Genomic DNA, 25099 nt, shown 5'->3' on the forward strand with positions numbered 1-25099 from the left:
GAATAAAGGTAAAAATGAGATTGAAAAATATTATTGAAAAGTTTTGAACATCGCTAACATATAATAAGCCTGTAAGCATTGTATTCCTTTCTAGCAAGAAGCAAATGAATCCATAAAGGAAAAAATAATTCGGAGCATAATTAAATAATATTAAAAATGAAAATATTCAGGTACATATTTACTTTGAAATTTAAAAAAAAAAAATTAATTTTAATAATACGGTAGGTGGGGGTAGACAATAAAAGTTTTAACGATTTTAAAAATAAAAGTGAATATTATTTTTAAGTTTAGTCAACGAACTTTAAATTATTTATAGGAAAAATGAGAAGTTAAATGGGAATTATGGAAAAAATTCTGGGTTTGAGATTACCTAGCTGAAATTTCAAAGTTGTTATGAAAATTTTGAAAAGTGTTTAGTGTGTTATTTGGTGTAAGTTCCCACCATTGCAAAAAAAAACACTCATAATACATAATTTAAAACATCTGCAACATAAACAAAATTCTAAAAATATTCTTTTAATCTTGAAGCTCAACTGCGGAATATTTTAGTTACAGGCGTCGTTTGAATCTTTATACACTCAAAGTTATAGATAAAATGTTGCTGCTATCGTCAAAATGGAAAATGTTTCTTATAATTTGTTGCTAAAAATTGTTTAAATTTTTTTGTATTCAAATTACAAATTTTATAGACAACCAAATGTTGTAAACTGTAAAATAATTTCGTGATGCCAACACAATAAAATTTTCTACCATAAATAAATAAAAATTAAAAAAAAGGACATATACTCGCTGTTATCGTGTTCAGATTGGTGATCATTAATTCAAGCTAATTATAGAATATTAATTAAAAATTAATATTTCAAAGTAATTATGAAAATTTATTCGCTTTTTAAATAGCATGTGGTTTTTTTAAAAAAAAAAAATGGAAAATTTGCATATAATTTTTAAAGTGTAAATTAAATATTAAAAAATAATTTAATGAAATTTAATTTATGAAAATAATTTTTTTTTAAACGTGACACGTTAGATATGAGCTTTTTTAATAATTAGTATAAAATGCAATCAATTAATCGCAATTACTCTTAAAAGAAATGCAAATATTTTTAATATTTTAAAACTTTAGCGTAAATTTTAAAATATGGTGGACAACATTGAATTGAATTTGGAATACAACGGAGCATAAGAGGTAAGCTATTCATTTTTGTTTTAATTGTTCCATTTGATCTAATTTGCCTGAACGCCTATTTTCTATACGCTCTGCAATACGCTTTTTGATAAAGAGTTTGTATTAAGCCATATAACTACTTCATTTAGCAAATAATTAAGGATTATTTCGAAAAATTAAATTATGTTTGTAAGAAAATGTTTACAATTCAAGTAAATTAATAAGAAAAACGTTTACTTCAGGGTATTATTGACTTTTTAAAATAGCAATTCTCTATATAAATGAAAATCGGCGAGAATTGCTTAAATTAAGCAAAGAAAAGGCTTTCTACAGTCATAGGAAATTATTGAACAGGCTTCCTAAATCTTACTAAAATAGTATTTGCTCTGGATTTGTTTTCTTTTCCACAACTTTTGACACAAGTACTGCGGCCGTTTTATTGTTGAATCTATTTATATTTGGATCCACTGTAGGTTTTTCAACTTAAATCCCAAAAATTTTTCAACTTCATTACTCAAAATTAACAATCTTTATTGCATAAACCACTGCCATCTCACAAAAATGAACAGAGATATGTGATTTTCGATTTAAATTCTGTTTGAATTTCAATAACGCAAGTACCAAATACGAAATAAAACCTCTCTTGCACTCAATTGTACAACATTGAAGGTAGTACCCAAACACAAAATGCACATTGAATATTTCGGTACTTTGGGTTCTATACATAGAAATAAAATATTTTTGAATAATTTTCTTGTTTGATTTTCAATTGACAAAATTAACAAAATGAAAATGAAATTTTCATTGAAAAATATTCAACAATATTTCAATTGACCCGAAGACATTAATCTAAAAAATGTTTTCTTAGTATTTTTCATATTGTGATTGTTCACATAAACTGAATTGATTGAATTATTAATTCAATTTTCAATTTTCTAAATAGAAAGAGTTTTCCAAATAGAAAAAATTTTTCAAAATAGAAAAAATTCTAAACAACTTAAAAAAAAAAAACAATTTTATTTAGCCCTCTAACCATAATTCTCAATATAGGTACATACATACATAAATGAAAATGAAGGGTTGTAAAAATTTTGAGAAAATCAGAAATACACGTGGGATGTAGGAAGAACAGACATAAGAGAAAAGCAATACAATTCAAGCTTTGAAATTGTTTCCTTTTTCCCTCGATTAAAGTTTACTTTTGAAATTAAATTGGTGAAATTAAAAAAGTAACACTTTTAATAAACGTAATCAGTGAAAAATTTATTTGCGAAAATTTTTAGAATTTTGTAGAAAGTTTTTGCTATTTGAGATGGATATTTTTCCTGTACCATATGGCCTTTTGCTTTACATATCGGGCATTTACATATCAGGAGAACGTAATTGAGAAAATTTTTTCTCTTACAAAACAATTGACCCGTCGATTTGAGTTCCTGGTATAATATATATTATAATTATTATCATATTTGTAAGCAGGTAATAGGTGTTATTTTGCGAATAGAAAACTTATAAAATCAAAACTTTTAAAAAGAAATGTTAAGATACAAATATATAAAACTCTAATTCGTCCTGTTGTGACATATGGATTGCGAAATATGGACATTGAATGTAGCGGAGGAAAACCATCTAAGAATCTTCGAACGAAAAATACTGAAGAAAATATTTGGTGCAATAAGATTAGAAAACGGAGAATATAGACGTCGAAATAATAACGAAATTAATGATCTTATTAAAAATGAAGACATAATACGTTTTAGTAATTCGCAACGTTTAAGGTGGGCAGGACATGTTGTACGAATGAATGAAAATTTGCACAATATAGAATTTTATAAAGCAGACCTACATTTAATCGCAACAGAGGAAGACCCAGAACGAGATGGGAAGACAATGTTAAAAATGACACCATTAAACTTCAAGTCAGAAACTGGAAAACAGAGGCTAAAGATCGAGAAATATGGAGGCAAATAGTAAAGAAGGCCAAAGCTTACCAGGAACTGTAGAGCCAAAGAAGAAGAAGAATTATCATATTTGTGGTCTTAAATAGATAGTACTTCCTTTGACTACGTAGTGGGTAATGCTTTAATTTTCAAAAAAACTAATGCTTTTGACAATATTTTTTGTCAGTCAAGTAATAATACTTACAAAACTATTGTTTTGTGATACAATACTTTTCAAAATAGTTTCCTAGATCTAGGACGAATGGTACTAAAATTCTTTATAAAATAGTGAAGAATTTGAGAACAATCAAAAATGGTCATCAATAATTTAAACTATTCCTTTATTATGAAAGGATATTATTCATCCTTTAGAAAGACTTAAATTTCATAATAGGAAAACAATTAAATTTGAGATTTTGAATATTTAAGATAAAAAAAATTAAATATTTCATGATAACATTTTTAAGCATTGAATATAACGACCATGTGAATATCACACTTTATAGGTCTAGTTCATTTTTAACTGCACAACCTTGATCTAATCTTTTTAAGAACAACATTGAAAACATAAATTTTGTGGAAAAATTGAAATACATTTGTCAAATTCTTTAAAAAAACGTGTAATAATATACAATGCATCCGCCAACGTGTCGAACAATATTATCTGATGTACAGTCACCACAAACGAGCAAAAATCAATATGGTAAATTAATTTTTTTTGTATTTCTTTCGACTTGAAAGTTATTATAGCTTATACTTAGTTATTAGCTTATACTAATATTCTTAATTCTGAAAATTATAAAAAAAATGTGAAAAATTCTTCTCCGAAATATAATATTGTTTTGCAATAAACCTGTGCCCTAAACATTCACTTACTTTGAAGAATATTATTTTTTAAAGCTAGAAATTTTTAACCAATATCAATAATAAACCTTTCACTCATACCTTAAATTGAAATTTTATTTTCTAATGAAAATAATGTGATGATGAAAAGTGAATTTTATTCATCAAAATTTAACCGAATTCCCGCTCATGAATCTCATATATTTTTTATGAGAATTTTGATACTAAAATGCAAAAAAATATTGAAAATTTAAAAATAATATAAAATTTTATACACCATGGAATATTTCCCAAGTATATATATGCATATAATTTGGTTCGATAACTTTAACAAGAATTTATAAATTTAAAATTTTTATGTTAAAAATGAGCAGCTATGAGTTTTTGCTAAAACGATTGCAAACTATTTTTCTGTAACATTGTAAAAAATTTTACATTTTATCTATTGCATATATTTAAGAATATTAAAGACTTTTCAACAATGTATATATGAAAAAATAAAGAACAAGGATCTACTAATTGCATATGCATGAGCATAACAAAAAAAAAAAACAAAATAACAGGTGAAAATGAAAATTTCATATTAAAATCATTTCTCATCATCATCCACAACCACCACCACTACCATCATCATCATCATCAGGTTAATAAAGTGTTCTGAAATATCTTTTTTTTTTTGGTATTGATATTTTTCGGTATGCTCTTTTTTTTTCTGTAGTCTTTATACTCTTTAGAGTCTCAAGATACTCACTTAGCCCATATATTCAAAGTATATTCATTTTATTAATATAGTGTGGATGTGGATGAACAAGAAAGTGTAGGTACTTGTTGGGTAAAACGTTTAACAAAATGATACGTGAGAAAGTTGTTTTTTTTTTTAGTAATAAAAGAACTTTGAAAAATTCATTCGAAATATTATATTTAAGTTATTCAGTCGAAGTTATAAAGGGATAATTTTGACCAAATGGAAATAAAATGCATTTAATGCACTAATGCCAATTTTTTTATTTGGGAATTTCAATTTGTAATATGAGGGAAGAAAATTAAATTTTTATTGAATTATATTGAAATTGTTGTCAAATTTGAAACTCTTTCCAAAATTTGGTAGTGCTAGAGCTCATGAGTTACATACGAGTATATGGTTTCCTCTTTTATTAAAAAATTTTTTTAAATCAATTTTAATTTTCTCGAAATTTTAATTTCTAGTAGGCATTTATTTTCAAAATAAAAATTCCAAATTGAAATATTGAAAAATAATTTTTATTTTATGAATAATTTTGGATATTACACAAGAAATTTTTAATTATTTGAAATTTTTACATTAAAATTAAATATATAAAATAAAATATTTTATGATTCAAAAAGAAGGATGCCTCAAATCATTTTCATAATTTCTGAAACTAATTTAAAGAATGCGGAATCATATAGCAATGAAGAAGATCCTTATGGTGTTAAAATTTATTCAAAAAGCAATATGGAGTCAACTCGAAATATAAATTATGAACAATATAAGAGAATGGCGAGGAAATTGAGTATAAGGCTGATTTAAATATTAAAAAGGATAACACTATTTTTCTTAAATTAATTGAAGAAATATTTGCAAATAACATTAAAGGCAGTAAAAATCATGTAACGAGTTTTCGGGATCCAAAATTAATTCAGAAATTATAAAAGAATATTGTAAATCCAGAAACGAATAATGTATTCAACTAAATACCATAAACTGCATCAACAAATTTCATATTGAATAAGAAAACTTTTTCAATGTTCCCAAGGTAATTGAGGTTTGTGATCTAAACATTAAATGAATTAAGCTTGCTTTTTACATTTAATGACTTAGTGTAAAAATTTTGATTTATATTAAACATTACCAAATAATATTGAAATTTTAGGACACAAAAGTTTTACAACCCACATTTTAAATGTAAAATTACATTTAAGCTGGTGGTTTAAGATTCAAGTGAATTTACTTTAAAGCAATTCTTGACACCCAAAATTCTGTGTTAATGCGTAATCCATGTTGTAGAATAAAAGATTTATACTGTATTAAAACATTTTTCACTGCACTTTGGCTGTCAGGGAGTAGTAATTGGGCTTTTATTCCTATTGATGAATTTACTATCATGAATTTGTGTCTGAACATCGAACTTCTTGACTTCAAGTTTATTTTCTTTTATTTACTAAGCATTTTGGTAAACAAAATTTTTCTTTAGTCAGAATCAACTTTTGCCTTTCTTTTGTTTTCTTCAAAAATTTAATGAGTTGACCAAAATTTGATTTTACTAATTGATTTGATTCGGTAAGCGAACGTCAAATCTTTGATTTGTTAGACGTCCATATAGGCTTTTTACCAATACGGGGGTTTTCGTTTATGTACGCTGCGCTAAAAGTTCTACATTAGAACTAAAATTTCTAAATTTAAAATTTTAAATTAAAAAAAAAAAAAAAAGAAGTTTAACGACAAAATGTAAAGTAAAGGTCTCCGTTACATTTCTGGCACTTCTTTATTACAGATTGAATTTTCGAATGCATTTTATTACAGCCAATAATTTCTCAACGATCTATATTTTCAGTTTATGTAGCGTGAATTTTCGAACGTACTATAAGCTAGAACTTTTCTAGAGCCGAATAAACGAAATCTCCCTAGATCAAATGTTTTCAACTGATGTTTAGTATTGAATTCCAACACGATAAGGCCCACGGATCATAAATTCTATTATACGTTGCCAATTCAACTTTTTAGTTTTTATTTTTCTATTTCGTTAAAGTTAGATGAATAAGTGATTTTGATTTGTTACAAAATTGAATAACGAACAAAAATTTTATTTTTTGAAATCTTCAATATTCCGCTTCCGCTGAAAATTGGTTAATATTGCAGATAATTGTTAATTACAAAATCAAGCAAAGGATATGATTATCAATCGTCAAATCTTTGCCATGTTGCGGAGAACGGCGATACATAGCGTATAACAATGTCTGGTTCTCTTAAAGTATTTAAGCTTTTAACAATTTAATGCTTATGATGAAAATTATATTGGCTTATAAATTGAGCAAGTAACTGGAAATACCTTAATCTTGTATTAATTTAAATAGTCGAAATTGAAACCCATTCTTGTTTTATTCTTGTATGAATAATGATGGAAGGCTCTAACAAATATGAAATGAAATATATACTCAAATTTATTCTGCAGTAATTCGCTCCTAGGTTTAAAAATTCTCAATCAAAATATTTCAATTGCTAAACCAAAATAATATTGCATTATTCTCAATATAGGATTTATTTTCAAAACAGAACTTTTTTCTTTCTTTTCAAAACCAAAATATAGGGCAAGCCAATCCTCTAAAATTTTACTTTGATTTTAATTTGTTTTCCCAAGTTCAGGTTTTCAAACAATTTTCTCTTCTAATTATGTAATATAAAATTACTTAATAGTTTAATTTTGATTTTTAGCCTCATAAATTTCTTTTACAACAATTTCCCCTTCAAATTATAGTTTTCAAGAAGAACACGCAATTTCCTTGGCATGTTTTCTTTCTTTTATTAAATAATAATGGTTATAATTTATTCATTTTTCATATTTTAATTAAAAAATTATTAAAATTTACGTTTTACCCCATTGCGTTTCGTTTAAACTGCTTTTTTTATCAGTTAATTTGAATAAGATAAACTTAAGAACTTTCTAACATTTTGAAAAAAAAAAATATTAGATATGAAAATTTAACCCTAATATATGTTATTTTTAATATACTCGTACTCGTATATTTAGAATGTGAAAATGAAACCGGAAAAGTAATTAAAATAATTTCTTATAAAACATTTTAATTATTTTCCCTGAAGCATTCTGAAAACAAAAAAAAAACAGAAAACAGGAAAGAAACAGTTTAAAACGGACGGCCCAACTATGGAAAAGCTTTAATATTATTTTTGTTTTTTCTCTCCATTTTGGTTTTTTTTTTGATTTAAATACAAAATAAATAATAAAAGGCTGTAGTAGCATTTGTTCCTTTTTAAAATAAATTTCGATTTTAATTTCTATTTAATGAGTTTTTTCTTTAAAAGAAAAATATTTTTTAAATTATAAGGTGATTGAACCAATTATTGGCATATTTCGGAACATTTTAAAAATCTTCGAGATTATTATTTCATGCCAATCAGGCTAAGCTTAATAGTAGTTAATAACGGATCATTTTTAAAGAATACAAATAATTTTTTCGAAAAATTACAAGAAAGTTACCTGGAATTGCGTTTAAGGAATTCAGGTTAATATTTTTGTTCATTATTGAACATTTCATACTTTGTTTGTGTAGTTCTTCCGAAAATCAGTTTGGTGAAAATGTTGACGGAGGTTTTTTTACTTCACTTTGACCGTGTATTGCAATTGCTTCAATTAAAAAAAAAGATTTCAAAGAAATTACAGATTTTTCAAATGTTGTAATATTTAGATTTCATGCTTAGCGAATTATGAGAGTTTTAGTTTTTGGCCGTAGGTAATATATTTAAAACAACAAAAAATTTTTAGCTTCGCTTTGAATTTTCATAAATATGTGAAATTTTAGGTTTATTCATTCATAACAACTTTTTTTTATATAAGAAGAGCTGTGAACAAACTAAATTTTAATTTTACATAGTCATAGATCGAATTCACGTCTCCCTTTTTAACAAAGAACTGCAATGGCAACAATGAGTTTTTGTGGGCAGCCTTACTTTAGCAGTTCCATTGCAGTTTTTATTAAGATCTTTAGCAGTCAGAACATCAACCGCGAATTCAACCATACTTTTCATATGCTTCGAAATTTTCATAACTTTATTAGAAAAGCATGCCAGAAATGAGTCTATTTACCTTATTTAAAGCTAAACATATGAAAATGAAATTTGAAAAAAAAGAAAATTTTCATCTTTTCCAAATCCTAATCTAATATGGAATTTCAGATTTTTTTTTTTGGTTTTTTACTAAGTTGAGCTAAATTTGTAACCTAAATAAAATGAAAGTTAGAAAAAAAACCGAAAAAAAAATAAATATCAAAAGGATTTCCACTTTTTAATTTCAATGTCCTTTTTTTTTATTATTTTCGTTGCTATAAAACTTTTCTATTAAATTACAATAAAAATATCCTGAAAGCAAAAAAAAAAAAATAGCAAGAAAACAACAACTAAGGGTGAAAAATAAATGCTTTTTCTTCATTGTTTTCATTTTGGGGTTATTTACATTGCGTTGAAATTGAAACTAAAAAAAAAAATGAATTTTTTGTAGAGGAAACGAATTCAAACCTCAGCAATTCTATTTACAAAAACAAAAATCTGAATGTAAAAATTTCATATTTATCGCGCCTAAAAGTATGTTTAAAAATAAACAGATTGTTTTTATATAGAAACAAAAGTAATTATGAAAAAACAAAATCTCATTGCGCTCTGAACTTTTTTGATATCCAATTTAAGTTGGGCTATTTTAAGTTGGAAATTTGCAAAACCTTAATAAGAATTCAGTTATTAAAAAATTTATTTGGGTCAAAAATTTTTTAATTAACAAAAATTTTTAGCCAGATTTTGGTTGTCAATATTTCAAGCCAGGAAATAAAAAAATTGGGAAATAGTTGTTTTAAGTACACAACCAATTCAATGACGAATTATTTGTAACATTCATAATTTTTGTCATTTCCATAGTTATTGCTTCATAGGGTTAAAGATTGGCAGGAATTTTATAGGAAATGCGTCATACCAGTGGTAAATAACTTTCATTTTATTTATTTTGAAGAATATATTAACATTTGTGTTTTGTGTTCAGCTTCATTTGTTTTTATGTCAAGTTTAATGTCTAATTAAAGCCGCTATTTTCGATTTAAACTATTTATTAGTTTACTTACTTACTATTTATTAGTTATCGCACATATTGGAAATAATTTAACCCACCTTCAATTCGTACAGTGAATTGATTTACATTTCATAGAATTCTTTCTCTCATAACTTATTTTATCATAATTTAAAAATATAATTAAAAAAAAAATTGCATATCATACGGGGCAGACTGTTTTTAAATATTTGCTGACATTTACGCTGTCATTTAAAATTGAAATTTGAAATATTTTTTTTTATCCAAATTCATTAATTTTAATTCGTATCACAGTTTTTTCTATTTATGGCCCCCGATATTTGGAAGAATGCATTAAAAAATTAAATGAAATTCTTTTATGTTTGGCAACACCTTAGTTATTCAATGTGTATCGAATTGTGAAAGAGCCTACCACATAATATTTATAAACGTGTTTGTACACTAAATTAAAACAACAAAAAAACTGAACTTTTTTCATTTGCTTTTTCCAGGAAATTAAAAATTTAGGTTTCCGGTTTTGCGTTCTCTCTGAGCATTTTAAATACAAAGCTAATTTTACACTCTGCATTTTAGTTTTTATTCCCACTTCCCGTACCTCTCTCATGTATTAATAGGTTATTTTTGAATTCATAAATAATGCATATCAAATTTTAGGCAATCCGATTGAAATAATCAAAGCATGCAAGGATAACTTATTAATAAAACAAAAAGGGTTCTATATAGAGTACACGAATAAACCCTATAATTAAAAATTTGAAATTTTAAAATGAAATTTTAAGGTTTTTTGGTTTTTATTTTTCTTCTGGAATTTCTCTTAAATCGATTTTTTTTTTTTTAAATTTAAGACGAGATTTTTTAAATATAGAATTTAAATTTAGATTCTTCTTCTGGTTTTACCAATGTGTGTCTGTGCGAATCTTACATGTGATATGAGATTATTGTTAATATTGTGAATAACATTTTTGGAAAATTTAAAATTTAATCTTTTCTTTAATCTAAAGGTATGAAAAATTGTTATATAACTAGATCCGATAGAATTAATCGCATAAATTTTATAGAACCTTTTTTAGAACTACATTAGACATTCAAATATGGTTTTAAAGAATAGATTCGCTGGTTGTTTAACCAAACCAAACAATCATGAGTTTGGAATACATTTTTATGATGAACATGAAATTATTGTACACCGTCCCGTAAAATACATATACACCAGTTCTCCAGTGTTTTTATCTAAAGCACCTTTAGTATGACCGTTAGCCTTTATAAATCGAAATACGAAACGACCTAAGTATTAACCTAAGTCTTATTTCTTTCTAGATAATTTTTGCGTAATATCTGAAAAACTATATTTTGTCAGCCTTCGTCTCTCTCTTCTTATCTTATGTTGAAGTTACATAATTAAAATAGTAGAGATAATATGAATTTTTTTAGGCTACAACTCTTAAAATTTTCAGAATATTATTCATTTGTTACTGGTATTATAAAATTAGCACGATTAACTCATTAAATTTTTGCCATATACGAGTATAACAATTGTTATACTTTGCTTTTAAAATGATTTTAATGAAAATTTAAATTCTTATTTCTATTATTAATTTTTAATGAGTGCCCCATAGTCAGTGAATTATTTTTTAATTTATTGTTTGGTATTGAATCATTAACGATTATTACAACATGTGTTTCACACTTATAAAATGACATTTACAAAATCAACTTTATATTATTCTATAATATTACTCTCTTTGCCTTTATTAAAAATTTTATTAACCTTAATATTTAATTTACTTCATTAATAATATGATTTTCATTGTATTCATTTCGAGATTTTTAATTCTTAAGAGGAATTATTGTAAATGAAAAGGCCTTTTTAATACTGTACCCATGCACTACTATAATTCTTATATATCTTCATATGCCTACTATACAATATAGAAATTTATATATTTAAATCATGTTTCATTGTAATAAATTAGAAAATTTTCTAATTATTAATATTAAAATATCCTTCCGATTCAATTTTCATTCTCTCTCTCTATATATACATGGGGTAGGAGTAAATGGGTAGATAATTTATAGCATATTTTTCTATTGTTTGGCATCAAATTAAACTAATTCTAATATTTTGAAAATATATATAATATTACGTGTCATTACCAATTACGTGTTCAAAAGCTCTTTTCCGTAAAGAAAAATACTATTTTGAAAAAGAATGAAAAAAAAGGACTAAAAAATGGTATTTTCCAAAAAGGGATTCAATTTTTTGAATGGTATTTTTTTATTATACTTATACGAGTATTGCGGTATAATATGAAGAAATTTAAGTGTTTTTTTTTTTATTATTAACTTTATTTAAAGGATTATGAAAATCCCATACCAAATTTTCTTAAAGTACACCTGAATTTCAAATACGTGTTTGGGGTTTTTTCTTTTTATTTGATATTATTAACCCATATATCTACCCGTATATGAAATTTTTTCCTTTTTATATAATTTGAAATTTATTGTCAGTATTCATTATAAAACTGTATGTAGATAACAAGCAGAATTGAATCGAATATTGTGTATTTCTATAATTCCAGTTGGATTTTTCTTATAAAAGAATATTCCTATAGGTATACAAAACATGTATGTGTGTGTTAGTATTTTATAATAGTTTCTTTTGAATTCCGGAATATTTTGACTGGGCCAAAAAAAAAAAATATATTAAAAAAAACGAGAAACAAAAGTAAAGAAAACTTTTAATTTTTAAAGCATTGTTTTGTAAAAGTTATTCAAAAAGTTCAATGACCTTTTAAGCATTATGAGCACATTAAATTTAAGTTTTTAAAGAGAAAATATTATGTAAGCATACTATTATAGAATATTTTCAATATTTTTGGATAGTTTTTCAGTTTTTAACAGAGAGTAGTTTGAAAATTGCTTTATTGAATCAGGAAAAGAAAAAAATTAATTGCTGGTTGATTTTCTATTGAGTTTTGGGTTAAAATGTGGTGATAGAATAGTCAGGATTTTCCGATTCATTGTTTCATTTTCCCAATTTATTCATTCATTGTTCAATTTACTACTTGTATGTGGATTAAGTGCAATTAAATTTTCTGAAACTTCGCAAGTCTAACATAAATGTAAATGTAAATTCTAGCTTAATATAAACTCTAGTTTCTGGAGTGCTAAATGCTGAATGGAGTTAAGATTTAAGTTTTCAATAAAAAAATCACAAAAATAAACCAAAATAATTTCTAGAAAATAAAATAGTTGTTGTTTTGTCTACATTCTAGCTAAAATGGTTGCTTTAATTCGGTAACGAAGTGGCATTTTTGTTAATTTATTTATTCTACTTATTTTTACCGACCGTATTGTGTATACGGTATAACCTACCTAGTTATATGATGGCAACAAATTTTGAATATCGAGTTTTCGGTGAGAACGCATTTCTCTGTGGTAACCTGTCGATCTTTCGGTCTGTATGTGCACACTTATGTCTCAAGATCGGCTGAACCGATTTTCACATTTTTCTAAAATGTGAAAATCGGTTCACGTTAACTAAAAGATTTTCACGTTAACTAAAAGCTTATTAATGTCCTTAAAATTATAAAGAAGCGTTTAAAACACATTTTCATAATTTTCTGGAATACTTTCACTAATCCAGACAACATACATTGCAGTCGGTTATGTGCTGACCACAACATTTTGATTTTTGATTTTTTTTTATTGTTCTCTTTATATGCCCATGTGAACAGCATTTATTTTCTATATTTAGCCTAAATACTTTCGCAGATTGTCGTTTTTGCTTTATTGGTAGTTTGGTAGTTATTGATTCATTGGTATATTCGGTTGTGAATGTAATTCGGTACAATTTTTTTTTTTCGAATTTTCTTCGAGAATTTTTTTTTCTGTATGTAGAAATGCTGAAGAATGTGGTTTTTACGCCTAAAGAAGCGGTTTTTGAATATTCATAATATTCTAGAAACTACAGTTCTTAAATGGAACAACAGCCCAATTTATTGGAGAATTTTTTTGCTTTTTTTTAATGTTGTATACCGAATTAATATACAGAAATTACGGAAAATTATATTAATTAGGTCAAATAAGTGTCATTAAATAGTTTAAATTGAACTTAACCAGCTCATATATATATATACCTTATATCGCACTCATATGAAAAATTATTTTTTTTGGAATTCGGGTTAAGTCGTAACTTCTCTTGGCATAAGCAAATAAAATGTTGAATATTGTAAATTTTGGTGAAATAATTTGAATTCAGCAAATGCATACAACATTCTGCCTGACACAGCCACGAATTTTAAAATTGCTCTTTTGCAAAACTTGAATTTCTGAAAATTTGTTTTTTGCTACCATTATTTTGTAAGTTTGCATTAAAATATACTCTTACCACGGCTGAACTCATTATTATTTAGCGATTTCCTCAAATTTTAAAAATATTAAAATAATATTTTTTAATTTTTCTATTATTTCAAAAAATTGTTCATGAAAATAATACCTAGAATGAAAAAATTTGTTTTACCATTTTATTAGAAAAATGTTACATATAAGCATTTTGTTCAAAAAATAAAATTGCAAAAAATTTGTTTTTCTTTCTTTTGTTTTAAAATCTAAAATAATAATGAATATTTGCCATATTTTTAAAATATACAAAATAGAACCCTCCAAAAAACAAGGATAATAATTTCCATCTGTTGTTTAATTTTTTGATTACAAAAATACTTCTATAATATCTGAACATATATTATGGAACTGTCGTTCCTGCACTTAACATGAAATACGTATATAGAAATAATAGGGTATTACAAATATTTAAACAGCAATTTGAAATAATAGGGTATTACAAATATTTAAACAGCAATTTGAAATAGAACCAAAACATGGAATTAGGAAAATTTTGGGCTTAAGAAATTTAATTTATAAATTAAAATATTATTTGTTCACTCTCGCTATTAATTAGTGTCATTGCTTATATTTCAATTTTATACTAAATTTACCTTACTGTTTGTAACGCTAAGGGAATAATGGTCCCAACGATAACTCAAAAACTAATTGAGCTAAGTCCATCAAATCTTCACAAATGATTTATTATAGTAATAGCCAGAACCCTATTTAAATTGGATATGATCGGGGTACTGGCTCGGGTAACTATCGTAGTCAGCTATGACATATTTATTAGCACAATAGGATAACAAATTCGTACGGGTATCATAGAGTCACGGTCAACTGCATTTTTTCTCGTTTATTCATAATTTGGTAGTTAGTACCCCAAAGTTAACCAAATCAACTCTCATTTCAAATTTTACTCATTCAATATATATTCACGAGAATTTTATAATTTTACTTACGGTTTACCATCTTGTATTCGATAATGGTTAAAGAATTAAAAAAGAAAATATCGGGGATTTTATTTTTTTTTTTTTTTGAAAAATTGTTTGTTGTTTTTTCCCCTGTTGTTTTTGATAATTTTAATCACGTCTCAAAATACAAGAATATTTCTTTGTTTTTTGTGTATCCTTCCTATATTCTCCTAACTTCTGTTTTTCTCATTCAATTTGTATTCTATCATCATCCCCACTCCTAAGTATACAAAAAAATCTAGAGCGGATTGCTAATAAAAGCAAAATATTGTTTTTGTTTTTTTTTTTTCTGTATATTAGTATAGAAGAACTTTTTCGTTCCACTTATTTTAATTTAAAAATAAAAAAAATATTTAAATAAAATATTTGTAATTTTGGTAGGGGACAAAAGAAAAAACAAAACTTGTTCTGCCTTTCATATTTTGCTGTTTTAATGAAGAAAATGGAAAAACTTTAAGGCAACATATTTTTTATGACTTTAAAACTTGGCTAATATTCCCAAAAGATTGATTTCAATAAATTTTATTGAGGATTCAACGTTAAACCTCCAACGGGAAATTCTTTATTGTGCAGGAATTATGGTACAAAATTTATGTAGAACGGAAAATTAGACAGGAAAAATATCTGTTGCTTTCATGTACAATAATAAACAGAAATTTTTTAATTAAGGATGACCGAGTTTTTAAGTTGAAAAAATTATAAAAACAATTATACAACATTTATCTAAATTATGCATATACGAACAAGTTTAGTTGGATTATTCCAATATATTTTCCAATACAGCTTCCAAATGTTACATAAACTTTAGAGCAGCGGTAAGGATTGTCTCGGGGTAGTGGTTTGAAGGGAAAGTTTGAAGGGTATATTGGACAGGATAGACTTGCAAACTGGATCCAATCGGTCTTAAATACGACAAGTTTTATTAAAATATAAAATGCGTTTCGAATTTATTAAAATTGTGTAGTTTTAGTTTGACTCTCGATTGAGATGTCGGATAAAAAATTAAAAAGTTAATAAAAGAAAAATTGCATAATAGGCTCCTGGTCCCAAATAGGATTAAATCAGTTAAGTAAATCAACGTGTGTAGAACGGCTTTTTTGAAGCTTTAAAAGTATTTTTCGGGTTTTAAACCAAAAATCTAAACTTGTTTACAATACAAAAGCTTATATATATGCGTATAAGTTTACGACTGTATGACACAATCATAGTTATGGTGGAAATACCAAAAAAATTCTCTTAATTTTTTATATCTTATAAAAAAATTATTAAAAAAAAAAACCAAATAATAAATTAAAATAACTTACCCCTTGGTAATAATCCATTTTCAATAATTCTAGCCTCTAATAAGAGTCTGGGTAATAATAAGCACATTGCAATTATAATATGAATAAATGCTGCTGTTGGTCCACCATGTGTCCATAACGCTCTTAATGTACCACCACTTGATTCTTCTTCTAAACCATCATGTGGTGTCATTGAACATTTACGATTTGGTATAGTTGCTAATTTAATGCCATCGTTAGCTAAGTTTCCAACCTAAATTAGAACAAATAAAAGTAAAACAATATTGTTAATGATAATTTTAATTTTACTTAAATTTTAAATATTTTATTTCAATAATTTTCGGGTGCAAATCCGGGTACAAAATTTTTTCGAGTCGTTTTTTTTTGCTTTTTGAACATTAGAGTCTTTATCGTAAAAAAGTGGTATGTGACATTCTAAATTTTATGATATTAAAATTTTTTCTACAATTGATAGAGTGTGTATTGAATTTTGACGTACGTTACAGTAATAAATTGTTAATGAATCTGGACTTGTCATAATCTAACTGTCACGGTTAAAAAACAAAGCATATTCAGAAAGGTAATCCCTAGTGATTTTAATGTATGTACTTCACATTAATAATATTATTTCGTCACCCTCCCTGAAAAGTTTGGTGAAAATTTTTCCAAACAGTCTGATGTATAATTTATAAATTATTTTGTAAACAGCCTGATTTTTTTGTAAACTTGTGTATAATTACCCTAACCCTACGTCATCTAAATGGTTCCCTAATGTTATTAGCACTTTTCTGTTGCATATATTTAGGGGAATGGAACCGAATTTGATGGAGGTTTTTGCAAACCTCCAAATTAGACGCAAAGTAAATTTAATAATTTAGTTTTTTACTAAACTTGCCAAAAATTTTTGATATTTTACTAAAAAGCAACTAAATGGCACAAAATTTGCAAAGATAATTTAACTTTAGTTGTACTTTTATCAATGAATTACTAATAAAAAAAAATACGTAATATCTAAAACCTGCCAAATACTTGATATCTAAAACCTGCCTTACACTAGAGTCTAGACGTTTAAGATATATTAAGAACGTTATTTTTTTTATGTTTACCTGTGAGCACAGGTTTCAGATGGTTAATTAGATTTGGTTCATTAGTGATACATTAGGACGTGTACCGGTGCGCATGGTACTTTAACGCTTTATGCAATTATAAACTTTATAAACTTTAGCCGCTTCTGATTTTTAGTTATTAACGATTTCGTCACAAAAAGTCTCAACAAAATTCAAAGCATATTGTAATTAAAACTAAATATGTAAAATAAAATGACTAAACCACATTTCAATAACAAAAGTGGTAACACAATCAAAAATTAATGTTTTATTAATGAAGTTTTAAATCAAAAAGAAAAATTAGTTCTAAATTTGATAATTTATTTAAAAATCTGTTAATTAGGTTTAGAATAATATGAAAATATAATTTATAGTAAAAATACTATTGGTTTACCGCCACATAAACAAAAATAAAATTAATATTATTTTATTTACGCAAAAAATAAACTTATGCACAACTTCTTATATTTTAATTATCTCCATTAAAGTAAATTAGTGTCTCGACCATTTTAATTGTCTTCTTTTAGAATTTCAACCATGTAAAATACTAAATTTTCTTTTTCTCTAGCTAATAAATAATCAACCACTGCCACGCCACCACCACCACCACCCCAACCACTACTTCAACCATCTAGTCTAAGGTTTTCTTTAATGAAAATTTCACGTGTAATAAATTTACTTACAAAAATTTCCTCTTTATAAACTCAAAAACAAAAAAAATGGAAAAGAAACTTTTAGTAAAGGACCAAGTCATTAATAATGGGATCTACATAAAGGAATAAATAATGATCGTGATGGTGTGGGAGAATGAGTGTGAGGGAAAAACAGAAAACATGGACATAAATTTCTGATTCGTTTCGACTATTTTCTAATTTAGAATGAAAGTGTACAAATTATATTTTTATGCAGTAACCACTCAATGTATTTAAGGGTTCTTTTGTTTTTTGTTTTTTGTTTTCGAGTAAATTGAGTTATGCAAATGAATGGTTCTATACTTGTATAGGTATGTGATTTCAAAATTTATTTATTATTGTATATTTGTCGTGTGAGTATCATTTAAAACTTGTGTTTGTTATAAAGCTATAAAATATTTGTATTATAGATATGTCAATAATATGTATGATGTGGGTGCAAATGGAAACTGTTTTTATATAGAATATTTCTGTTTTTAATAGTTAAAGATATTTTCTGTATTAGGTATGAAATTAATCCGGGAGACAATTATCAATCGAATTAAATTACATGACATATGCATGAAACCGGAGACTCCTTTAAAATTTCAATATCAATTTTATATTCTTATTAAAATTCAAATGTCTGTCTAAATGAAATTTCCAGAAATTGGCCTTGACTATCGGACTGCGACAAGATAACCGAAAAATGGCAGATTTTTTGTTTACAATCTGTATAAATTGTCCGCTTCAATAGAAAAAAACTTTTTTTGGATGATTTATCATAAAGCTCTATTTATAGTTCGCAAATTGTGTCTATTTTGGAAAGTATAGTATACGTATTTCAAATTTAATGTATGGTTCAACATCAATCACTGGTTTCGGACAGAAATAAAATTGTTTTTGTTCGAAAACTACCTTCGAATCAAGTAAAAATGTGAAATTATATAAAAATATTTAGAATCTTTATTTTGATTCATTGATATACTTTCGGTAACGTTTCGGCGCCATAACGCAAATAGTTTTGTATTTTATTCATTAACCCTAACGAACTTCAAAAATTAGATTACCTCAAAATTGGAATAGAAGTTTCTTTAAGAAATTGGAATAGAAGTGATTAAGGTTAGATAAGAAAATAGGAATTTGTTCTATTGACTCCTCAATCTTTTGCGGTTTGTTCGAACTTCCCGAATTTGCTTTCATTTTAAAATCCCAACATAATGGTCGCATAATAAAAAATCCATGAAAATTAAATAAAAACGAGTATTATATTTATTTTTTAATATTATTAAATACAATTACAATTTAAATTGTTTTTCAATGTTATCATTATCGAAGTTTGTTACAATCGCAATAATTGAATAAATATATAAAAATATAACCTAAATGAAAAGTCCGACGTATATCCTTTGACAAATCCTTAATTGGAATACTAATTTGTTAAAGTCATTAATTCGGAATGTCTGCAATCAGATGCTAATTTCATTTAAAATTTATATCAGAAACAAAATAATATAAACTTTTAAACCCAACTATGTACAAATATGCATAGGTGGTAAAAAATCAAACAATAATAGAAACGAAACCAAAAAATAATTTGAACACGCAAGGTTAATTTACATAAAAGTTTTTTTTTGCTTTGTTTCTGTACACGAGTCTTGTATTCAAGTGTGTAAAAATAAAGTTAAATAAAGTTATCCTACGCCATACAAGCATATATATACATATGTACATGGAATAGTGTTTGGAAAGGAGGCAAATATAAGGTTTTTTATCTTTTAGGTTTATAAAATTTCGATTATAGATGAAAGGGTCATTCGTTATTCTAAAAAAAAAACCCCAAAGTTAATGATGAGCTTGAAAAGCAAATGGGCATAAAATCTAAAAAGAAAAAAAACAGAGTTTGCTACAAAAAAATTGTGGAGATGATGATTGTAATTGTTTTTATCGAGTTATTCGAAATGCGATTGACGTACTAACCAAATATGTTGTAGCGAAATACTCAACGAGAGCATTTGGGAATGGATAAATATCGAACGCACGCCACAAATTTGGTAGTGCTTTAGCTCAAAACGTGTTAACTGGAAAGTAAGCGTTCCTGTTATTAAGTTAAAAACGGAATAACGAATGGCTGGCTGAAAGGCGAAATTTACTATGATGCAGATTTTTTAACCCAACACTTAAATAAAAGATTTGAATATGATTTGTTTATAATATTTGAAACGTTAAGAAAAGAGTATGTAAAAAATTGAAAAAAAAAATTGAACCTCGGTTACCAATTCTGAAATCAGTGAAAACGCTTTTGAAACATTCTCACCCATGTTTTCTACAGCCATCTTGAACGTTGTCATTCAGAAGAACTATATTTCTTCAGGTGTCTTCTAAGAGGACAATATCTCATCGAGAGCTACGATCATTCTGATCCAGTTCTTAATTGGTTTCGGTCATAGTGACACGAGAAACTGCAGACTAATTTCACCAAAGAATTTCGGCTTCATGAGACGGTTTTTAGACTTGGCGTCTCCATGATAAAGTCAACTGTAAAAGGAGCCTAATTTCCTTTGCATTTTGTTGTCTAATTATTCTTTAGGTCGACCGACGGCGCGCTATCACCGACTAAATTAAAATATAGGTTTTTGTTGCCTACTTCGTTATACCTATCGAAGAACTATTTGTCGTTTGTCATATTGTTTTGTTTATTTTTTAATTTCACTGGATTAAAAAAAAAATATTACTGTAAATTAAATTTGCAATTGTTCAAAATTTATTTTCACACTACTAGAAGCACATAATATATAGTCTGTGCATGTTTCTACACTTACATACATATATACATATGTATGTATGAATATAACAAAGGCTCTATTTATGTGGAAGCATTTGTATTACCTAGCTATTTGATTTTAAATGTAGGTATACGCCGTGCACAATAAATGCAAATTTATGGATGGAGTTAATGCATTTAAATATATTTTTCCGGTTGAAATTAATGAATTGAAAATTAATTTGAATGGATTTAGTTTAACAGTAAATAATTGCACTGTTGTTTTATAATTTATTCAATATATCAAGTTTATATAATACGAACACTTGTTATATAACTACGCTACGAGTATTTTGTCATTAATTTGTAAATTTTTTTTCATTTGTTTTTCGTGTCTCATATTGGAAAATTGTCGAATGCATTTAAGTGCATTCGTATATAAAAATTAAAAAAGGATCAATTTCATACTCCTTAATAATAATATTATTTTTCATAATTATTGATTTTGGCATAATCTCTTATCTGACGCTACACGTACAAAAAATTGAAGAATTTAATTTTCGAATAGAAATTTTAGAGCTTAATATTCATAAGTGAAATTCGGCAGGGTAGACTTCGTATTTTATCTGAAAGTTGTTTATAAAAACGAGTTCTAAGTTGAATAGAATGAAACCAATAAGCGAAGTTCGTTTACATATTGGTAATACCACGACAATTGATATAATATTAGTTTACGTTAAAGTATAACAATTTTTGGCGTTCAAGAACAAAATTTATCATTTTGCATACTAACATATAAAAGCAATGCCTCTGATTAACAATGAATTGTGATTACCAGTAAAAGTAATTTTGTAAAATCTGTTGCATATTTCGAAAGTTAGACCAAAATGACAGAATTTTTAAGAGAACAAGGTCGCTAGAAAGGGTTCGTAGCAAAATTTCTATAAATAAACTATTAAATGATTTTTGTATTTATCTTATACTAAGCCTCTAATGCCTCGCTGAAAATTTCGCCTTCAAAAACTTTTAATAATATTTTACTTGTATTAAAATTTTTACAATAAAAACATATGATTTACCTTGAAAACGGCTGATGCAAAAAATAATGGCAGCAATATAAAAACAACACCACATAATACAATTTGAAGATTTAATTCTGCTACTGGTTCTATTTTCCATTGGATTAATGAACATCCTGTCGGAAAAAAATAAAATTTAAAATTTAATTTAATATTGGCTAGATATAGTTAAACTTTAAAAATTAAACTTTAAAATCTATAAAATATGTAAATGAATAATTTTTGAAAAGAGAAAAGCCGTGTCAACTTCGAAAATTAACACTACAGTTAATCTAATGTTACAATACAATGCGAAATTTTCATGCATCAAGTGATAAAATTTGATTTTGATTTCAGAACCACATAAAATACGCTTTATTAGCCGGAAAGTTACATAATGCAATTTTGAAAAGTCTATATTGGGAAACCCGGATTCTTCACTTATAGAATTTTATGCATTTTTAAGCTTTGAACCGTACTAGCAAAAATTATTCTAGTAGTATAAAAGAAAAACTTAATAACGAACAATTATTTGATTCTATAAAATTCGGGTTAAAAGCAGAAGAACTCTAACTTGATTGTTATCCGAAAAAATGTACGAAATAGTGTTTTGGGAAGCAGATTGACGGTATTACCCACGAATCGAGATTTAGCCGAGTATGCCGGGATTTTCTCAGTTAAATCACGATAAAATAGTAAAAGAGAATGCGTTTTATAATCATTATTTTAGCATCGCTACGTTTTGTGAGTTGCAAGTAAATGAATATAAAAAATTTTGTTCTGTATAATGCACAAGCTCACAAAATTATGGCAGGGAATTAAAGATTAAGATCATCAACAGAAATATTTCTTGTACATTTTAGGCATAATTTCTAAAAATTTAATTTAATTTGTATTAGAATAAAATCTTTTCTAAACGCACTAAATCACAAATAAAAAATGTTTGGCGTGCGGTTTTCTAAACTTTTGAAAAAAAATCGTACATGTAGAAGGGTATGTTTTGTTTATCCTCGAATTGTCATCAAAAGTTTCTGTACCTTGAAGTTTTTCCCATATTGATATACAAACAAACTATATGAGGATCAAAAGAAGTTGCGTTTATCATTTATAGAACATTTTAAACACAATCAAGCAAAGAGAGTAATAAATCGAGAATTGGGGCGATATAATTCATTTTAGGTTTAAGGGAAAAAAATCTAATGACAAAAAAAAAACAAAAACCATTTTAATTAAATTTGAACAACTAAATACTTAATTTGAAGGTCACGAAAGCAATTTAATTCAGAATTTGATTTGAGCCAAATTTTACCTATAAATTTTATGGTAATTCAACCATACCAACATAAGTAGTTTACAAAAAAAAATCCATAACATTTTGAAAACAACAGAGAAAATTTTAAGAAGAAAACAACAAAATCAAATGATTATAGCACTTGTGTTCTTGTTGTTTTTAATAATGACTCTCTAGTTGATAACGCGAAATTACAATAAAAGTAAAAAATTTCTCCATTTCATAAACATTATAAGAGTTTAATATTGGCTTTGTTATGAAATACTCGTATGTACATGTATTGGTTGTGTAAAATTTTATAAATATGCAAAAAAAAAAGCTATTAAAGTATCTCAAAGGACATTTTCTTTATCATTAATTCTAGGATTATGATAAATAACGGTATCATTAAAAAACACAATATAGTAAAAATGAAAACAAAAAATTGACATAAAAAATTTCACAAAAAAAAAATTTAAATGTTTTTTGTTTTTTTTTTTTTTAAGTCGTTCAGCATAGCAACAAGTTTATAATAAAAATATCAACAGTCATTTTTTGTTGTTACTTTTATTATAAAAAAAAATTACAAACATTTATAAAGGATATGCGAATACATAAGGAAAATTCATACATAAATACACACCGAATTCAACTCGTGTACATTCATACGTAAGTTAGCTAACCATACGTCCAAAAATTTCCGGAACCATACCGTTTTAAAGCCTAAAAAAAAATATACAGAGTTTACCGCAAAAGGTTTGTTTTCCGCCTAAAAAACTTGGTAGTGATGATTCTTTGATCAATTTCCATCAACAAATTGTAGGGGGGGGGGGGGGCGTTATGCTGGAAAAAATTAGATTTTTCCTGCATATAAATAAATGCTCATAATTTCGGAACCAAGTCACATAGAGGAACTATCGGGGCCGCCAACTTGTTTTACAGGCAATTAATTAATTTTTATTTTCGGTCTCACAATCAATTTAATTTGAGCCACAGTTTTCGAGATAAAACTTTTATACAAGTCAGAATTTTTGTTTGTTTTTAAATTGCTTTTTTAAAAACTTAAAATTTCTTGAAAATTTGTGTATGGTCGAAAAGTAAACCCATATTACATTTTCCTCCATCTCTTAGAGTCTTGTCAGCAATACGTGTTAAATGTGCTTAAAAGACTTGCGAAAAATACAAATTTCGTATATTTTCGTATATTTGATCAAACAAATGGTTTTTAAAATCACATATTTCGCTTTAACAGTATGAGTATAGATTTTGTATTTTTAAAATACTCGTAGTTATATTGCTACATTCTTCTTTTTGCTGACGTCAAATGAATCTTAAGTGTCAAAGTAATAGGTTACTAAAAGTAGGTATTTGCCAAAAATTGAGGGAGTTAATACTCAGAAAGTTAGGGTTAATACACAGTAGTAAAAAACACTTTGTTCCAGTGAAACAACTGATATAGAACTTTATAAACTGATAAAATTTCAGAGACTCGTCCGTATTGTCACGTAGAAAAAAATATTTAAAGGATTAATTCGATTGCATAAGATTATTTGGTCATTATTGTTTATATTTTTAATTTTTTATTTCAGCTTATATAAAAGTACTTTCATTATTTGTTTACTTATATCCAATTATTCTTGCTGGTCTACTCGCCCACAAAATTACAGGATACTTTTGAATAAAAATTTGTAATATCCGAACAGGCTAAACATTCAAACATCAAGTTGTCAATGAACACTGCATTGCATGCATCAGTTGAATATTTTTTTAAATTGATTTTAGGTTTTAAATGATTTTGATAAATTTTTTGCCCT

The 25099-nt window shown here is 26.2% G+C and overlaps 1 protein-coding gene across 5 annotated transcripts in view; it reads right to left on the minus strand.

The window, feature by feature from the left end:
* LOC129609912 (protein tincar) overlaps positions 1 to 25099 on the minus strand; it is a 68183-nt gene that overhangs the window by 37424 nt on the left and 5660 nt on the right. For all 5 annotated transcript variants that reach the window (XM_055522183.1, XM_055522182.1, XM_055522181.1 and 2 more), the window contains 2 exons: positions 22037 to 22152; positions 16438 to 16669 (listed from right to left, as the gene is read on the minus strand). In XM_055522183.1, coding sequence (XP_055378158.1) covers positions 16438 to 16669; positions 22037 to 22152 — 348 coding nt within the window. The remainder of the gene's footprint in view (positions 1 to 16437; positions 16670 to 22036; positions 22153 to 25099) is intronic.

The sequence above is a fragment of the Condylostylus longicornis genome, unplaced genomic scaffold (assembly GCF_029603195.1).
Source record: "Condylostylus longicornis isolate FDR11 unplaced genomic scaffold, ASM2960319v2 ptg000040l, whole genome shotgun sequence".
Classification (NCBI taxonomy): domain Eukaryota; kingdom Metazoa; phylum Arthropoda; class Insecta; order Diptera; family Dolichopodidae; genus Condylostylus; species Condylostylus longicornis.